Source organism: Podarcis bocagei (assembly GCF_964188305.1).
Source record: "Podarcis bocagei genome assembly, chromosome: 13".
Taxonomy (NCBI): Eukaryota; Metazoa; Chordata; class Lepidosauria; order Squamata; family Lacertidae; genus Podarcis; species Podarcis bocagei.
The window spans coordinates 36488988-36509400 of NC_138138.1; the positions used below are offsets into that span (position 1 = coordinate 36488988).

Consider the following 20413-nt stretch of genomic DNA (forward strand, 5'->3'; position numbering starts at 1 on the left):
AAACCCAATGTAATTCCAAGCATTTTGGCTTGGAAGTTCAGTGAGACTTTGCAGCTAGCAAATGTGCTCAGGGATGCAGTCTCAAATTGTCATTTGTAGTGTACAAATGGCGCTTACTCATAAATTAAAGACAAAGTGCATGTATGTGTACATATGCCTATATGCAAATGGAAAGCATAAATATATGTACTCAGGACTGTTATTTCCCTTTACATTTCTCCCAACACTACTATTTTGTACTTTAACCACGTTTGAAGTATGGCATGAGAATTTATTTCTTCATTAGCTGTGTGGAAAGCAACCTCATACGTATACTCACAGCTACATAACAATTAGGGAAAATATCACAGGCAAAGCAGCTTCATCTTTGTAATAAGGTTCCTGTATATTATATTATATTATATTATATTATATTATATTATATTATATTATATTATATTATATTAATGTATATATTTTTAGGTATACATGCACAAGGGAACAAAGTATGGCCACGTAACTCAGACAAGCCTGTTTTCAGTACGCAAAGGGTTATATGGAATAAATGGGGAATGTGTTCTTTCAGGGAGTATGTTTAAAATGATGAAAATCAGATAAGTATCATTTACCACTGCATGCATTTTTCACGCCCAGATCCTTGTTCAGGGCAAATCTGCACTTTTTAATCAAATCGGGAACTAGGAACCCCGACTTCAGCATCATATAAAATGGATGATTTTTTTCTTTTCCTGCCAGCCTTGCAAGGGAAGTTCTGAGTTAAAATCCAATATACCCCTTCTCTGTAATCAGCTATAAAGTTGAACCTTGGACCAAAAAAGGTTGATGCATCCAAATTATTTGTGTCTGTCCAGCAGACTGAGAGCCAGTACCAGCTTCTGTGCTAAGGGAATTTATTTTTAACCAAGTTCACCTCTGCCTCTCCATCCCATCCTCACCTGTGATGTGCAAACATTGCTTTTATTCTTGACGCTGAAAGAGAAGGCAAAGTCTTTTTGTCCTATAGGAGGCACTAGAGAGACAGTGCCAACACTGCAACAGAGCTGAGTCTTTCTTTTATCCTTTTAGCAAACTCTGCACAAATTTACGTGTCCCTTTGCTGGAGATCCTTGCTGTGCCCCCTTCCCTTTCATATTAATTCTCTGGCTTTCGTCTTCCCTGCATGATTAGCAAGCCAGTGCAGAAATTCTGGTTCAGCTTCTTAGGGAATTCAAAGGAAAGTAGATATGTGGGGGAAGGGGGGGGAGAGAGGTTTTTTTTTTTTAAAAAAAAGGCTTTTAATGACTCTTGTGAATAATGACTGCAGAAAGGGAACAGATTCCAGATGCTGGCAAGAGCCAGCTACAAAGGGTGGCTTCTCTTATTTATTACAATGTGGGGCTCAAGCATCCCAATTCTCTAGTCTCCCCTTGTGCTAGTTTAAACACCTCCTCAGAGAGTTTTGGCATTCAGCAGCCCAATTCAAATTTGCCAGCCTCCATTCTTGTCCCAAAGGCTACAGAAGTTCTGGTCCTGAACACCATCTTAACTCGCAAGCCCATCTCCTTCTCCAATGAATCTAGGAGACCTAGTTGCCAGCTCCCACTGTTTTAACCTCCTAGACTCAACACTCCTCTAATTCAACTACCCCTATCCCAGTATATCCACTCCCTTGATTTAAAAAACCAGCAGTTCTTGAGCGGTTCTCATATTTTCCCCTGCAAATCCAACACCTTTCGTGGCAATTGGGGAACTGTCATTGCCATTGTCCCTTCTCATTTCACGCTCCAGGAGCCTTATCTGCTATCTACTCGGTGACCCAGTAAATCTCCCCTTGTATTCCCTAGAGTCACTCTTTGTCCCCCAAATCAAGAGTCCTGCCATGTAATTCTGCCTCTGCTCTTAAACCACTAAACTCAGTGGGTCAAAATTTCAGATATCCAGTTAATTGAATACGGATTCATAGTGCAGGTTAGAGCAGTAGGTACTCTTAAAGCATTCTGTCCACTCAATTTCCTTCCAAGACCAAGATGATCCTGGCTTTGCACGTACATACATACATACATACATGCTCACGCACGCACACATCCCGACTCAGTAATTCCAGTCTTTCCACACAGAAGCTCTTGCATATTCTTTCAAACATGCATTCTCACACTCTATCACTCTTGGTCCTGTGTGACCTCAGTGGTGCCATCTGTGCCCCACTCAGAATGAAAGGAAGCCCTCCTCCTGCCCCGCAAATACAGCAGGACTGGCTTACTGCATTTCAGAGTAAGTGAAGATATATACATTGCCATCTAGACAGGGACCCCTTGTAGGACCGCACTGTCCACAATCTTAACTTACCTAACTGCACCGCCGTGTGGCTTTGCTCAATAACTCAGCAATCTGAGCATCCCATTCCTTCCCTACTTTCTGTCAATCTGTATACTCACCCCCTGCTTTCAGTTCACAGAGCCCAAACATTTTTACTGTCCGTTTAGTCCTCTCTCCTCACTAACTGACCCCTCTACATACCCTTCACAGAAACCCCTGTAGTTTCAGAAAGCCCTCTTGCCAAATCGCACTTGACTCTTTTCCATCAACTTTTCCTCTGAAAATCATGGGTGCCTGGGGGTCCCCAAGCAATCCTTTACCCACAGCTCTCCACAGGAAGCAAATCCCACCCCCACTTCCCCTCCAGTATTGTGGAAAGATGCCCACTTTTACCCCAGGCGCTGAAGGACTATTGCAGTTTAATCCATTCCCTCCCCTTCGTTCCTTGCCGCTCTCCATGGTACTGAACTGCAGTGTTACGTCCAGTAATAGCGGCAGCAAAGGGAGAGAATTCATACACACACACACACACACACACAGAGAGAGAGAGCTTTCTCCCTGCCTGTAAGCATTGTTGATAGAGGTTATTCTATGATGCTATGTATAGAGAGAGGAAGAAAATGATAGAACTGGAGAGAAAATTAATGAATTAGTACACAGTGTCAGGTGGGGGGGCAGTGTTGACATGCATAATGTCCAGTTCAGCCATTAATACTCTGAAGAAAGGGCCAAAGCACTGCAGCCTTGGGTGCCCTTTTTTTATTAAAAAAAAAGGCTGGCATTGAGGTGTGTGCATTTGAGAGCAAGGTCGTTTGAGCATCTTTACTTTGTTGCATAATAGTTTAATGTGACACAGATTTCACATGAGAGGGGCGAAGAGGGGGTGAGGGAGCTGAAAGATGGGGTCAGGAAGGATGACAGCCAAGGCCTTGCTTTCTGAGCTCCTGGGCCCCTTATTGTGCCCAGGCAGAAGGATGTATGTGTGGTAGACTTTGGAAAGAGCAGCAAGACCGTAATATGGGAATAGTGGGAAGACTGGAGAAGGGAAAGGCTGTCTTAGCCTTCTCCACAAAAATAAGGCTGACTTCAGTTCAATAAAAAACAGAACTTCCTTGCTTCTATGTTCAACTCCAGGACCCCAGGCTTGAAACTGGTCTGCTAAATTCCCTCGTCCTCCGCTGCATCTCCAGTGGCATTTACCCCCTTCCCCATTTTTCTCCCCTTCCAGAAGGGAGCTAAATCAGAGCTTGTTTTCTACCTCTGGCCTGAAATCAACCTTAAGTCTTTCCCCTCTCAATACTCCTTGCTCAGTTTTTTCTCCATCCTTCAGCCTCTGACCCCTGCCCATAAACCCACGCCTTCCCCCCTCTCCCTTTTGCTGATAATGTATCTGCTAACCTTCACCTCACAGTTTTTTCTCAGCACCTTTTTCTTCACCTCACAGTTCTTTCTTGACCTCCATTCCCCAGTTTTCTTCTTATCATGCTCCCTGCGTTAAGCCGAACTTTGTTCCAAAACGCCTTCTCCAAACCATTCTGCTGTGTTCTCACTGCCAGCCCGTTCTGCTGCTCCCCACTTGTGAGACACTTGCAGCAGTCATCACCTTACTCTAGAGCTTCCTCGATGAGGGGGGAAAGAATGAAAGGCATAACTCCGATGAAGTGGACTCTCTAGTCCAGAAAACCTTACGCCATGAAAAAAAAAGAAGTGTTGATCTTTCAGGGGCCACACAATGCAGCAACAGACTGACATGGCCAGCCCCGTGAAACATGAAAACAAGAAGCACTCCAAAATAATTTCAAAATCCACATTAGGGCAATACCTTTATTAGGTCAACCAAAATATTAGAAACCGCATGCAAGCTTTCTCCAGAACCTTTCCTTTTCATGTGTCTCCAAAGTAAGTGATTTGATGAGGGTTGCAGCATAAGGTCCCTTCTGCACCCTTCATATGCATGCCGTTGTTTGAAGTTCAACTTCTCTCTAAAGCTACCCATCTCTGCTATATCGGCTTATTGTGCCTACCTCCACTTTCAAATATCTTTGCTGGAAACAGATCTGACACCAGTTATCCTCAGGACGTCATTGCAGCCTGAATCACAGTCCTCTGCAATGACCTAACTCGTTACAATGCCCCTTTATATAACTTCCATCCATACAATATTAAGTTAATACTATTAACCAATCCCTCTGTGTGTGTGTGTGTGTGTGTGTGTGTGCGCGCGTGTGTGTGTGTGCATGTGTTCAAGAGGCAGGGAGGGGTTACTTGCTCTTCTTTGACATCTTTCGTCATACCGTATTTGCCCATCTCAAAGGTCTAAAATAAGCTTCCTGCCACTTCCCTCCACAAATCTCACTCTGTGCCACCGAGTACCCAGGAGTCTTGTGCTTCCAAAGCCCACCCTGTTCTAAACCTCAACCAACACTTCTATTGCTATTCCCAGAGGTCCCAGACATCCCGTCTGCTCCAGACCTTGACAGACTCGCCTCCTCCTCCAGGAACCCAGTTGTTCTAGATCTAGATGGTGTGATTTGGACCACAGCTCCCAACAGCCCCAGCCAGCATGGCCAATGATCAGGGATGATGCTTGTTGTAGTAAAAAAAAACACACCACATGGAGCGCATCACATTGGTTACCCTGCTTTAACTCAATAAACCCCATGCTTCTCCCCAAATAGCTAGCATTCTCCCTGAATAAGTAGCTCTTCCCTTCCCTGCCCACCTCTGGCAATCCTTTCCCCTTCTGAATGCAGAAGTCCTGCACCAAAGGACACCTCTCTTCCAAGTTCCACATTCATAGGTAACTTTGGCTTTGCAAGGAGTAGAAAGACCAGTGAAAGCTGACCTTCTCTTCTGCTGCTCAGAAGAAGAGGTGGGTTGCTGATGTGGTGCAGTAAAGTAACTTTGGACTTAGGGGGAGAGTCCTCTTAAGGTGGCAATGTGTATGACTTCACCTACTTCCAAATTTAGTCAGCCGGCTGTGCTGTGTTTGAGTCCCTGCTACTCGTTCTGCTGAGTGGGCCCCTGGACTTCTGCCCCAAAGTCCAGCCACTGAAGGTGCCTTGCATAATGTCCAGGGAACACCTCGTAACGTTTGCTGGATTTGTGATAATAATTTGCCCCCATTAGCTGTCCAGTTTGTAGAGTAGAAGCTTTGAACAGCCAAGGGGGAGAGCCAAAGTCATCTCAGGGTAACAGTGGCGGCCAAACCATGACTCTTCCAGGGACCAGAATAACATGTCTTTCTTTTTCCTGACTTTGTGCCCACCACCAAGCGCGCGCGCGCACACACACACACACACACACACACACACTTTTCCTTTATTTCTCACCCCTACTGGATTCCCCATCTGCTACTTCAGTATGCTCCCTCATTCATTTCAGGCAAAGAGGGCTATTTCTGTGCTGACGGAAGGACAGCTGGATCCCAACCCAGAGGGGTGGAGGCAGGATTGGGTTTGACAGGGTGGTGGTAAGAGGACAAAACCTCTATCTTTTCAAACAGGGTCCTAATAGGTTGGATGAAGAACTGGAGACTTAGGATTTGGGGGCTATTTGGAAGAAGAGAAGCTCAGAAGGTGGAAAGAAGGTGCTAGCAAGGTCTTCTCTTCCTGGCGTTTCCATTAATTCTCTGTGTCTGACCTTGCATCAGTCCGTCCCGCACCGAAAAATTAAATTAAAAAACGGTCCAGAATCAGATATATGAATATTTCTTCTCTCTCCCATGTATTCTGCCCTGAACTCCATTTGCTGACACACACCATCTTTCCCAAGAGGCATAATTCATTATTTCTACCAAAATGAATTGGGACTCCCAGAGCTGCTAAAAGGGGGACCCATATAGCTGTCTTCCTCATTAGTTTGTGTGTGTGTGTGTTTTGGAGATAATGGCTGTAAAATGGTGCATGTGTGGGGAGGAGGAGGGTGTACAGAAAAGAAGGCATCACCAACCCAATATATCTAGCAGCTGGGAATATTATATGAGAGAACAACTCAAGACTCTGGAAGTGAGTCACCAATGCTAGATGGTCCCCAGGAACGCCTTCCTTTGGGATCTCAAAAGGCCTCCCTCCCTTCCCTCCCCACCTTGGAGAAAAATGATAGACCTAAAACACACACACAAAAATCAAGATCAGAGCATCAGTTCCATCTATCCTCTATACTTTCTGTTTATTCATCTATCCAATCACTGCTTTCTCTTTCTCTTCTCCTCCCTCCTCCCATGCCTTGTCCTGTGCTTCCTGGATCCCTTGGCTTGCCCATTCTTCTCCTCCTCCTTTCTCTCTCTCTCTCTCTCTCTCTCTCCCCCCCCCCCACTTCCTGGGCACCGCACTGCGCTTCAAAAGAGATTCTAGGGTTTGTGTGCAGAAACTGCTGACGGGACGGGAATTCTGTGCAGTGCAGAGATCCAGCGAGTGGAAGAGAAAGCAGAGAGATTACTTTGCAGAAGGAGATGGGGATGGTGTGTGTGTGTGTGTGTGTGTGTGTGTGTGTGTGTGTGTGTGTGCATGCACACACACTCACACACATCCATAGTTAAATGTGTTAGTGTGGAGTGTGTGTACACATATGTGTGAGCAAGAAAGTGTTCCTGCATTGCACAAGACTATATGATTTCTATGTTGGGACATGCATGCTAAGTGTGTGCATAAAGATACATGGGGCTATCTGTATCTGTGTACAGCATGCCCAACTGCATGTACATGCATGGAAGTATGTGGGTATGTATGGGTGCAATAAGTGTTGCCTGGGAAAGTCATGTTCCATGCAAGTGTAGAAGCATGTTTGGATGTGCTCAAATTGAACAGTCATTTGCTACGTGCATAATAACAAAATATTGTGTGTGTGTGTGTGTGTGTGTGTGTGTGTGTGTGTGTGCAGATCAGGGCTACCTCTATAAAGATCTACATATTTATGAAAAGTATATATAACATGATCTATAGAATATATGCCTATGTAAATCTGCACACAATGTATACTGAATGTCTTGTGTGCCTATTTGTGCGTATTTATGTTTGAATGTGCACACATGCTGAGTTTTGGTTGCAGATTAGTCTGCAACTAAACCAGCTTAAATCTAATTGAAATCAGTAGATATGGCATAAGCTCATTAAGCAATGAGCTTGTTTAGGTGGACTTGCATGGTGGTATGTGTACAACCGCAGAGATGCATGTGCATCCCTGATTGTGTGTTCAGGAAGGGATAGGAGTGCAGTGAAAGGAATGCATGAGTGTGTGTTACCTTGGGTGCAAACGCACATTAGGGTCTGTGTATCTACAGGCCTGCAAAAGAACATAGCACTGAGTGTGCTCAGGTGGACTGCCTGTGGTTGGGAGAAAACAGATGGAAGTTGTGTGTGTGTACATATGTGCAAGGCATGTATATGTGTGCAGGGTGAACACGCAAATGAATGCCAGATGCAAAAGGGCAGATAGCTTCGTGTATACACGTGAGGAACAGCTCTTTGCTGTGTGCATTGACACAAGGTCTATGGGAGAGCATGTGTAGGCATGTGTAGGTGCACAGATGTTGCCCAGTTGGGGATGAATGGCTGAGCAAATGGAGGGGCAGACATGCATGCCCTTATGTAAGGAATCTGTCTCTGAGGACAGCAGTTGGGTTGTGCTTCCAGTGACAAAGCATTTTGTGATAATGTGGCAACAGTGTGTGTGTGTACCCAATGGGAAATGTGAATGAATTACAGAATTTTCTGTGGTAAGTCTATGTGCAGGAAAGCACATGACTGCTTGCATCATTGCTTCCCTTCACGGGTTTTAGCAAGGCACTGGAGTGGGGGAACGGTGTAACAGAAGGTGTCTGGGTGCTGAGCATCCGGCACAATCCTGAAGCCTCAGCAGAAACCTCCTAGCGCTCTTTATTCATTAATCAGAATGCAGATGTTAAGACTGTTTAAAAGCTCACTGGTGGGAATATTGCATGAAATAAGTAAAAAAAAAAAAAAAAAAAAAGGGAGGAGGAAGAAGGGGAAAGGGTTTTCCCTCCCCTTCTCGCATCAAAGTTTTGCTGTGAAAACTGGAAAGAGAATGGCAGTCAAGCCCCCCACTCAGTCCCAAAGTTTCAGAGACATTTACAGACAGGGTTATTTTTTTTTCGTTTTCTTTTTCTCATCTATAATTTCTCATCTGTAAAAAACCAATGATGATCTGCCCTAATAGGGCTGTGAGAGGCTCAAGGGTAACACCAGGGAAGCGGAACCTGGTGCCCTCCACATTTCGTTAATTCCATCTTCCATCAGTCCCAGCCAGAATAGATGGGGATCAGGAATGGTGGGAGTCGGAGTCCGAAAAGCATGTGGGAAGGCCACACAGTTCCCATCCCTGCCTTATCTTCACCAAAGGCAACTCAAATCTTACCCTGAGGAAAAACAGTTTTTGCAGCCTACGTACTTCATGCAAATCAGGGAATAACTGCAGTCATAAGGTCCACAGAGTTGCTTTCTTAAAATTCAGGATGAGAATCTTAGGGTATTGAATGAACACTATGCCAGTTTTCAAATCCTGTGCTTCCAAGGTACAACTGCAGACATATGGAATATTTATTTGATTGCAATAATATGTTATTTTTTTATTCCAAGGAGCACAGGGAAGCATGCATGTACCTCACCACCACAAACTATTTAGGTTCTCGCAGGGAACCTATGAAATAGATTAGGCTGAGAGGTAGCAATGGACCCAAAGTCACCCAGTGGGTTTCATGGCTGAGGAGGGATTTGAATCCAGGTCTCCCTTTATTTCAAGTCCAAACTTTGGCCTTATGCCACATTGAGAATGTATATGTGCCACACTGTGATGTATACTTGCATACAGACCCAATTGATAGTTAATAGCAGTAGCAATTTGATATATAGAATCTCATTGGCCGAGAGAGCCTGTGTGGAACAGTGGACTGTGTGATTAGGGAGACCTGGGTTCAAATTCCTGCTCAACCATGAATTTCAGTAGGCCAAGTCACTATCTTGCTACCTAATCTACCATGCAGGGTTGTTGTGGATAAAGCACGAAGGAAGAGAAAGAGATGTGTCGCCCTAAGCCCTTTGGAAGAAGGACAGGATAAAATGTAATAAGCAGCTGCTCCTGAAGAACAGAAATAGATGTGGCGGTTGCTGGAATTTTGTATGGCTTTAAGACAGCGTCAGCTCTCAAGATGTTTCTGGACTTCAGCTTCCGTCATCCCTGATTATTGGCCAATGGTGGATGGAGCTGATGGTTGCCGGAAGTCACAGCAAAATCTGGAGTGCCAGGTTTCCCCACTCCTGATTTAAAAGGTGGTTAGACAAATTCATGGAGGATAAGGCTAGCAATGCCTATAAGTAATGATAGGCCAATGGAACTTCCATTGAGTATGCCACTGAACATCAGGTGCTGGGGAGCCCACGGTGTTGTGTTCATAAAGGACAGCCCATACTTCAGTGGTGGAGCTATGGCAAAAGTCCCAGGTTCAATCAAATTGACAAATGTCTCAGCTGGCAGGTGCTGGGAAAGAGTTTCTGCCTGAGACCTTGGAGGGCCACGGACAGTAAGGGCAGTCAGTAATGGACTAAAGATCAATAGCCCTGACGGACCTGGTGTAAGTTACCTTTATAGGCTGCAGAAATGCAAGTCGATAATTGTTTATCGTTTATGATTTGTCACTTTCCCTACTCTACTCATACAGTACAATGAGGTGCCAGAAAGGACTGCAAGGGGTGTGGGGGATGGAATACTATTTTTAAATGCTCCAGTTTCGCCCCCCCCCCTTAAAAAAACCAAAACAGTCTTGCAAGCAGGCAACTAGATCATCAGAAGCTGGACTACTTTTCTACTTGCAAGGATTAGAAAAATAAACTCAAGTGGAACATTCAAAAATGTGACCGTAATCTCTCACACTAGTGAAATCCAGTCCAGCCTACAACCCCCAAGTCTTAGCTTTGCCTGCATGCCTTTCCACTTGTTGGCATAGAGAATGAGAAAAGGAAAGGAAAGGGGATATCTGCCTTCTGCCAGGAGCATACTCTGTTTTTGTTTGCCATGTGGGTGGGTGGGTAGGGATGGATGCTTAAGCACAAATGTGTTCCTTTGGGAGGGGATGCTGTTCCTTCTCTGTCTAGTCTTTTCCAAGAATGTGTGAGCACTAATGGCTTTCTTCCCCGTCCTCCCCTGTTACACACCCTCTTTCCCCACACCCTGCCTCTCTCTCCAGTATGTGGCCTTTGCCTCGCTCTTCTTCATCCTCATCTCCATCACCACCTTCTGCCTGGAGACCCACGAGGCTTTCAACCACATCACAAACAAGACAGAGGTCATACAGTCAGAGAACGGCACCACCGTAAAGGTGGACTTTGAGATGGAGACGGAGCCATTCCTCACCTACGTGGAAGGGATGTGTGTCATCTGGTTTACCTTTGAGTTCCTCATGCGTGTCATCTTTTGCCCAGACAAGCTGGAATTCATCAAGAGCACCCTCAACATCATCGACTTTGTGGCCATTCTGCCCTTCTACCTGGAAGTGGGCCTCAGTGGCCTCTCGTCCAAAGCGGCCAAGGACGTGCTGGGCTTCCTGAGGGTGGTAAGATTTGTCCGGATCCTAAGGATCTTCAAGCTGACAAGGCATTTCGTAGGGCTGAGAGTCCTAGGCCACACACTGAGAGCCAGTACCAATGAGTTCTTGCTCCTCATCATCTTCCTGGCCCTGGGGGTCTTGATCTTTGCCACCATGATCTACTACGCCGAAAGGATCGGGGCTGACCCAGACGACATCACAGGCAGCAAGCACACCACCTTCAAGAACATCCCCATTGGGTTCTGGTGGGCGGTGGTCACCATGACGACTTTGGGCTACGGTGACATGTACCCTGAGACCTGGTCAGGCATGTTGGTGGGAGCACTGTGCGCCTTGGCTGGCGTGCTGACCATTGCCATGCCCGTGCCCGTCATCGTCAACAACTTTGGCATGTATTATTCGCTGGCCATGGCCAAGCAGAAACTACCAAAGAAAAAGAACAAGCACATCCCACGAGCCCCCCAGCCTGGGTCGCCCAACTACTGCAAACCGGACATGCAGTCCCCACATCGCAGCAACCAGGGCGACTCATGCCCCCTTGCTCAAGAGGAGATCATCGAGATCAACAGGGCAGGTAAGGTGGGGGTGGGAATCACCCTGAGGGCTGAAATGGCTAAAATGCAAACTATTTGCAGAAACAGTCTCCTAATCTGGCAGCTTTGACATTTTCTTCCGTCTGGGTTCCTCTTTCCACACTGAGTTACATGCTGAGGAACTGCTGTTAGGAGGTTGCCCCAGAGCCTATGCACACTGAAGAGGATTCTTGGGCATCTTAGAGAGTGCGCTCTCATTGTTCCCATCCATATGAAACTGAGAGTTACCCTTAGAATGCATCCTGTACACCTCTTTGCACTGCAGAGGAAGGTTGGTAGTCACGGGCAAGCTGTCCTTCAGGAAAGCTTGTCCACAGCTCATTTGCTTAATTATTTTTTTTAAAAAAATAAGCTGTTCTGCTGTAAGCCACTTGTGTAAAAAAGGACAAACAAATTTAAGTAATAAATAAAATAATAATAAAATGAATAAAATACTTCCAGGCCTCCTTTCCAGGTCTTGCTGAACCTCAATTTCCTTGCCCTATGCATCCCACGGCTGTCTCCATATGGTAGGTTAGGATTCCAGCACCCTCCCTGAGATCAGAAGATCATAGAATCATAGAGTTGGAAGGGACTGTGTGAGTCATCTCCACCCCCCTGCAATGCAGGAATCTTTTGCCCAATGTGGGGCTTGAACCTCAATCCTGAGTCTCATGCTCTACTGACTGAGTCATGTTCATAGAATCATAGAGTTGGAATAGACCACAAGGGCCATCGAGTCCAACCCCCTGCCAAGCAGGAAACACCACCAGAGCACTCCTGACATATGGTTGTCAAGCCTTTGCTTAAAGACCTCCAAAGGAGGAGACTCCACCACACTCCTTGGCAGCAAATTCCACTGTCAAACAGCTCTTACTGTCAGGAAGTTCTTCCTAATGTTTAGGTGGAATCTTCTTTCTTGTAGTTTGGATCCATTGCTCCGTGTCCGCTTCTCTGGAGCAGCAGAAAACAACCTTTCTCCCTCCTCTATATGACATCCTTTTATATATTTGAACATGGCTATCATATCACCCCTTAACCTCCTCTTCTCCAGACTAAACATGCCCAGCTCCCTTAGCCGTTCCTCATAAGGCATCGTTTCCAGGCCTTTGACCATTTTGGTTGCCCTCCTCTGGACACGTTCCAGTTTGTCAGTGTCCTTCTTGAACTGTGGTGCCCAGAACTGGACACAGTACTCCAGGTGAGGTCTGACCAGAGCAGAATACAGTGGCACTATTACTTCCCTTGATCTAGATGCTATATTATGTTAAAACTCTATGTTAGTAGAGTTTTGTCAGTGCCGTCAGTATACTCTCTTTGAGGTTAAAACCTGATGAACCCCAGACATGTAAGAAGAGCCCTGCTGGATCAAACCAAAATCCATCTAGTACAGAATCCTGTTTCCCAGAGTGGTCAGCCAGATGGCTTCAGGAGGCTATAACCAGGATATGCAGGCAAGAGACTTCCCCCAGTTTAACCTCTTCCACAACACAGTGTGTGGTATCCAATGGGATACTGCATCTGAACACAGCACTTTTAAAGTCTTCTGTCATTGCCAATAGGCCATTGATAGAAACATCCTCCTCCATGAATTTGTTCTATCATCTTTCAAAGCCAGAGGCCATCAGCACATCTTGTGGCAGCATATTTCATAAAGTGATCTTACATTTTGTAAATAAACAGTTTGCTTTCTTTGTCCCTGAAACAACTGCTAATCGATTTCAGGTCTCGGTCTCTCTCTCTTATACACACACACACACACACACACACACACACACACACACACTACTCAAGTTCTAGTAATATGGGAGAAGGAGAAAAGAAATCTCTGTAGATAATTTCACCACATTATTCTGTGGAACATAGTTTGAAAACTGCTATTCTAATCCAACCTGAACCTTGGAATAATTCTTCAACCAACTCATCCCTGCTGCTTCTGACAGCAGCTAATGCAATCAGTAGCATGGGAAACAGCAATTTTAAATTCAAATAATAGTCTCCTAGAAACGTGGAGGATATTATTGTGTCACATTCTTTTCCTTGTCTGATGCCTTGCTGCATCGGGTGCTTCTCCCTCCATGCCTTACAGTCTCTATAGCACAGTTTCTGCCCTTGTGAGAGATGTAATATAAGAGAAAGGTTAGAGGAAAGTGAAGCACGTTCCCTCCAAACAAACTGTTTGACTGTTACCTGGTATAGTTTCAGTGGAGTCAGTTTATACATTGCTCTGCCAGCCATTCCAGTGTACAACAATCAAGAGCAGACAGCTTGTGCCATATACACATGTGTGTGAACCAGCACTGTGATTCCAGTTTATGACGTGCACTGCTCAAGTGCCACACATACACAGAAACCTAAACTCAGTGAGGAATTCAGCATCCAGGGAATCTCTGCTTTATTTCTCTAAGCAAGTTTCTAGCCCTTAACAATTACAGAGAGATGCGAAGAAAACACTTTGGAATTTTAGAAGTCTTTCCAGCATCCCAAAGAGGGGTCCTGTGCTCCCTTTCTTGCTCTTTGCCCTTCCCAATAAGCAGAAAAGGAAGCAGAGTAAATTTCATTAAATAAAATAGATAAGGAAAGATCTATAGCTCGTACTTTGTTGATGTTATGAAAAAATAGTACAGACTAAACACAGCTCTACTGTTACTTATTCATAAATAATATTAAACCCAACTTATCTAATGAACTCAGTAGTGCTGCTTCTGACTGATACAGATCTTGCAGTTAAAATCATAAGCTGCAGTATTCCCCCCCCCCCTTTATGATGAACCTTTAGGGTAGGAGTTTCTTTTCCCCATTTTACACATAGCTGAGCCTAAGCCGTAGCAGCTTGCCCAAGGCCACACAAATCTGTGAGCAGGACAGAATCACAGGGCTCCTAGAATCAAAACCAGTTATTGATTCACTGGCTCAAAAGCCAGCTGCCAGTGTCTTAAAATTGTATCTCATCCCCCCTCCCATTGATTGGCCAAAGTTCACTGGTGTGACTGTGGATGAGCAGACTCCCTTGGCCATTAGATATGGGGGGAAAGCCAGATTGATATAATGGATCTTGGACAGGAGATAGGTTATATTAAGAGGCAGAGTTTTACTAAGGCAAAGGCTGTAATGTTGGCAAATGAAACTCTTTCTCCTAACTGTTTTCCTCTCTTTGCTTTGTATACAGCCCTGCACTTTACCTTTTGATATAAGGGAGGCAGTAAGCTAACAATATCACAGAGGCAAGGAATGCTCCATGGGTATTTTTAGGAGACCTGGGCTCAAATCTTTGCTCAGCGTCGAAGTCACCAAGGGGATGGGGCCAAGTCATTAAGTTTTTGTCTCAGTTCTTCTGTCAAATGAGAATACCAATTGAAATGAGGATTTTAAGTGCTATGTTGCGATTATCTGGATAGTGCGGTGGTTTTCAAACTCTCTTCACAGAAACATGGGCATTCCTCAGAAGCTTATTGGTAAGAAGCTTTGGAAACTTGTCCAGCATTAGCAGTCCTCCTCTGCAGTGTGCGGCTGAAGGAGAGTTTGTGTGTGTTTTGACTGGTTCTCCAGGCATTGATGAGGTCAGGCATTTCACGGAGACTTCAGGGCTCATTTCCTTTATTTATTTCATTTACTGTATATCCCACCTTTTTCCATTATGAAACCCAAGGCAGCATCCATGGTGTGCCCAGGTGGCTTTCTCAGCAGACCTAGATCTATTGAGACCCAGAGCTGGTTTAAACAATCATTTCCTCTCCTCATTTGCTCTGTGAGGGCAATAGGGGCCTCTTAACAACTCTTAGTACGCTTAACAAATTACAGCCCCCAGGATTCTTTGGAGGAAACCATGACTGTTTAAAATGGTTACGATACTTCTTCAAATGTATACTGCAGATGAGGCCTCAGTTGACGCTCTCATGTAACAGCATTTTGCTGTATAACAAAAACCTTTTTGGTTTTTTATATTGGTATTTTTATTTTTTGCTTTCCAATGCTTTTGTTTTATCAGCTACACTTGTCTTATTTTATTATCTCTGGTTGTATATATTTGACTGTATCCAGTGCTCAGAGTGCACCCACTGCAATTAATGACCATTTCTTACATAGGTCCATCCATTTCAATAGGTCTGCTTTGAGTAGAGCTAGCATTGGATACAACCTACTGTATTTCCTAGAACATTAATATTTTATAGTGGATTTCAATTGTTGTTAGCTGTCCTAAGTAGTATGTAAGTGCTAGAAGGGCAAGATCTAAATGTTCAAGGCAAATCACAACCCTTGTAGCATTCTGAAAAGCTAAGGGTGCCATCCCAAAAGCAAAGGAGAGAAGCCCCCTCCTTCTGTAATCTAAGCACTACAGGACCCAAATACTAGCAAAGGTACCACTTCGCTTTTCTTGGAGCACCCAAGAAGACCAGAGACTACACAATAAAATTCTCAAATCACCTCTTCCAGATTAAGGGGAACCAACTAAGGGTGCCTTGTGCAAACTCCCCCCAGAATCCTGGAGCTGGAATGCCAAATCCCTGCAAGGGTAACCAGCATCCTTCACAAACCATGCATGCCCCCTAGAATGCATCCCAGAATCCTTTGCAATGCAGAGGGGTTTGGCAGCAGACCAACGGATGCTGCTGCCAGGGTTCTCTGGGGTCAGCAAGTTTCAAAGCCAGTGGCCTTAATCTCTCTTTCTTCATCCCAGTTTCCTCCCTTGGGTTTTTAGCTGCTGATTCTTTGTTGTGGTGCAAAAGCTGCTTCTCCCTCTGCAAGAAAAGACCTGATCTAGCTGTTTTTCAGGGTAAGGTTGTCTAGGGTAGCCCATCTCTGGCTGTGGATTAACTTTGTCCTTCCAAAATGACTCATATGCTAACATCGAAGGGCCTGTTTTGGCAACTTGAGCCACATTTGATCAAGAATTATTATATTTTTCTTCTACGGAGGGATGGGGGTGGAGAGGAGGAGGAGGAGGCAAGCTTGGCAGCTATGCTAGGATTTAGATGATTTAGAAGTACTGGAACATTTCATTTTGATTTACATATAAAATTGATCCACTAGCTGTTTGTCGGAAAAGGCACTGAGAATCAGGACTGAAGGGCATTTGCCAATACATACGTTGCCCTCCTATTTCCTCTCCTCTTTGAGCGGAGTAGAGCATCTGTGAAGATTCCCTGGCATTGCTTGCTCTGTCAGAGTTAAGGAGGTGACTCTTGCCTGCATTTCTGCATGTGGAAAGAGCATCCCAAATACCCAAGATACACTGGGGCTCAAGTAGCAGATGGGTCCTCCTATGAGCTGGCAAGGACAATCAAGTTGTTGGCAGGGAATCCCACAAGGGAGACAGTCATGCACATCCCCAGCAAAGGCTGAGAGCCAGGATGACTGGGTTCCCTAGGAATCAGTGGGTCCATCTATGAAGGTTTCTGGGCTCTTTCAGAGAGCAGTTGGGGGGGATGAAGAATGTAGGAGGAAGACCTCTTGAGATCTTTTAGAATGACAGAGACAAGGAAAGTACTTGTGGCAGGAAAAGATAGGGAAGGCTAATACCTTTGAGCAGAGAAGGCTTAAAAAGGCAGGATGCCTAGTTGACCAGGGATAGTCAAAATTTATAAGGGGTGCAGCTGAGGAATGTGAATGCAGACAGGCGAGAATTGGACTACAGTCTGAAAAGTATATCACAGTGAAAGCAGCTGACCACTACCCCTTTCTGCGCATGCATAGACACACACATACGAGTTCTCCTGCTCTTTGGTGGCCGTTCACCCAGCAAATCTTCAAAGACAGGCAACAAGGCGGAGGTGGGGGAAGGTTGCATGCTGTAGGGCCCCCAGGGCTCGCGGCCAGTTCCTGGCATCCTCTCCCAAGCGCTCCAGTTGCCCTGGGCCAGAAAGGCCATTTGCAGCAAGTGCAGTGGAGGAGCAAGGATTCACTTAATTGGACAGGATCTTGGCTATGCATCGAACATGGCAGAGGGAGAAAAGGGGGAGGCCCAGGGGGATGTGGTTGCTAGAACATCTCCTAATGCTACCAGGGAGACACATCAGCCTCTGTCTCACTGCATCCCGCCCCCCATCACCCGGTGCACCGTTTTATATCTCCGCTCCTTGGTAGGAACTTCACATTTCCCACCTCAGTTCCTCACATCCAAGTGTAAGTGCCTTTCTGTCCCCATGGCAACAACTTCCCCGCAACTTCATTAACTAGGTTTATGCCCTCACTTCCGTACACCGCGCTGGTAAGGGTCTTCCCTCCTGCTGTTCCACCAGTCATATTTCCACAACACTGCCCTTCCCAGGGCTGGTCAAATACATTTTTCTACCTGAGGCAAAAGGCAAGATGGTGTCCCACCCAAATTGCATATTTGGAAGCTGAGTGGGCCGGCAGCTGAAACTTGCTTCAACACTGATGAGGGCAGCCTAGTGGGTGCATGACAGGTAATATGGCACACACATACCTATTTTAGAGTAGAGGAGAACAACCAAAGGGTTCAGGAAGAACAGATGGGCTGGTTCCACAGCATCTGCTGGGGTGATTTTGATCTCTGGGCTAGGAAAAGCTTCTTAGGTATTTTCTGTATATAAACAATAGCCCTAGCATGAGGCAGTGGTGGACCTTAAGAAGGGTAGTGTGTCTTGATAGAGGGTATGCTATTCAGGTGCCAAATTGTCCAACCAGCCCCAGTTCTGTTTGTCAGGCTGCTTTCAAAGGCACAGGAGGAGAGCCAATAAAAAAAAATCTGGCAATCCTTTGGATAGGTTTTCTGCGAAGTAAGCAATCCATTTGATTTATTTTAAGGCAAAGAAGAGAAGTATACTTCAGTTTGGAAAAGGGAGTTCATAAATCTTTTATAAAAAAAGATGGGAAGGTTCAGGAAGTGGCTGAGCCATGTGGAGAGGTCTGCTAATTTTGTTCATTGCACTGGCCACTTTTTATTTTTATTATATTATTTCAGCATTTATACCCCACTGTCTATGACAGTCATACCCAAAGCGGCTTACAAAAGAAAATGTAACGCTACTTATTTCATTTGGGCCTAGTTAGACCACATTTAGAGTACTTAGTTTAGCTCTGGGCACAAGAGTTTAATAAAGAAGGATGTTGAAAACAGATTCTGAGGAGAGCTAGAAAGACGCGAAAGGGTCGAGAAGACAAATCATGCCAGGAAAGGCTAAAGGAACTGAGTATGTTTAGCCTAGAGCTGTGGTTTTCAAACTGTTCCTAGAAATCTTTTGCGACATGCGGGGATTCCACGGAGATGTGCAACGTTTACTCAGCCAACAAATCAGTGCGGAAAAAGTCCCTGAGGGCAGCAATATGAAATTCACTAACCTAGGGGGAAAGATCGGGGGGAGAAGAGTATATGCAACAATTGCCAAGTATTAAAAAATGGCAGAAAGAGCAGGAGCAGTTGTTCATCCTATTTGCTAGAAAAGAGGCTAAGAAGCAATGGGATTAAATTCAGGAGTTTATCAGATGACTGGGTTTGGGGTGGATGACCGTGTTCAATACACATGCAGGTGTTGATTATTAGTTACACAGGATTCTTCCAGAAATCTTTTTTAAAAACAAACAAACATTATTTGTTTCAGCACATGATTTTGCCAGCACTCAAACACCATTATTGTGATATTGGGAACATGTGATTTTTCCGTCTGTAGTGTGTGAAATTTGATTGTGCAGTGTAATAGGAACCTGGTGGATAAGTTTGCCTGTGACATCACTAGCATGAAAGACACATCACCTTCAATAGTTTCCCATGACCTTTCTGAAATTTTGTTTTTAATGTCATTTTTTTTGAAATTAAAGGCTGCACCATGCCAGCAAGGGAGTGTTTCAGTCCTTTATTTTGTATGCACTAAAGCTCCCTCCTGTCTGCAATATTGTTCCACAATTTCATGAAGCCTTTCTCTCTCAGAAAAACTGTTCTCTGCAGGGGCGACCCTGTCCCCCTTTCTAGAATAATTGCCTCACAAGATAAGATATAATTATCTATGTTAACCTACAATAACGTCACCAATTCTACTGATCAAATGATAGGCGTCGTTATCAGAGGGGGAGAACTCCCCTTCTCAAAGCTGTTTGATCAAAACTGAGAGGCTTGATATGGAGCATTATCTTAAATGAGGACCACAAAGATGCTTTTATTAAGGGATAGCAGCTCTTGATATTCACATATCAAAAGGCCATCACAAAATGGATATTATTTCAGGCTATTTTAACTCTAGGAATGAAAACCTAAAAAAACCCCTCCAAACCCAAATGTTCTTTATCTGTACATTTTTACTTGGTAGCCACAACAAGTGTATGAGCTACTTACTATGTTTTCAGTTTGATTAATGAACTGTGCTAAAAATAATTAATGCCATTTTGTAGCTGCTTTCTTTCAGAACACTTCTGCACTACGCATTTATTTAATCTATGATTTTCTTCACAGAACCTGAGAAATGTTTTGTAAGAGGTTCCTAGTTCTTCCACATAATACAACTCCCAAGTTTCCCTTAAGGAGGGAATCACTATTCCTATCACAAGCGACACTCCACATATTACAAGAATCCTCATAATCACATGTTAACAGAGACAACAGTTTATTCTTTTTACCCATTTGCTTGAGCAAATCTTAATGTGAGTACAAAAGGGTAGCGAAATAGGTAATCAATTTACATCAACTGAACTTGAATGTGGCCCAAATATAATAATAACAAGTGGAGGAAAGTCCAAAGTTCATTTTCTCAGAAAGGTTTAGCTGACCCGAAGTTTTCAAAACAGTTTAAATCTAGCAAGATTTTTTGAAATTTTATTTCTACACTTTGGACATTGATCATCATTTATATATTTTAAGGCAATTATGCAAAGCATCAACTTGCTCAATTCAGTAATGTACATCTGATTTGCAGAGTACGTACTTTAAAAACTTACAGCAGCATTCATTACGATTAAATGGTGTAAAGTATTTCTGCTAGAAGAATATTGATTTGATTATAGACAAGCAAATTTGTGTTTGCCTAAGAATTTG

At 44.4% G+C, this 20413-nt stretch overlaps 1 protein-coding gene across 7 annotated transcripts in view; it reads left to right on the forward strand.

The window, feature by feature from the left end:
- LOC308572717 (voltage-gated potassium channel KCNC1-like) overlaps positions 1-20413 on the forward strand; it is a 50577-nt gene that overhangs the window by 11393 nt on the left and 18771 nt on the right. For all 7 annotated transcript variants that reach the window (XR_014001846.1, XR_014001847.1, XR_014001848.1 and 4 more), the window contains exon 3: positions 10496-11429. Coding sequence is in view for 4 of the 7 variants with exons in the window: in XM_081169049.1 (XP_081025175.1) it covers positions 10496-11429 (934 nt within the window). In the remaining 3 variants the exon portion in view is untranslated. The remainder of the gene's footprint in view (positions 1-10495; positions 11430-20413) is intronic.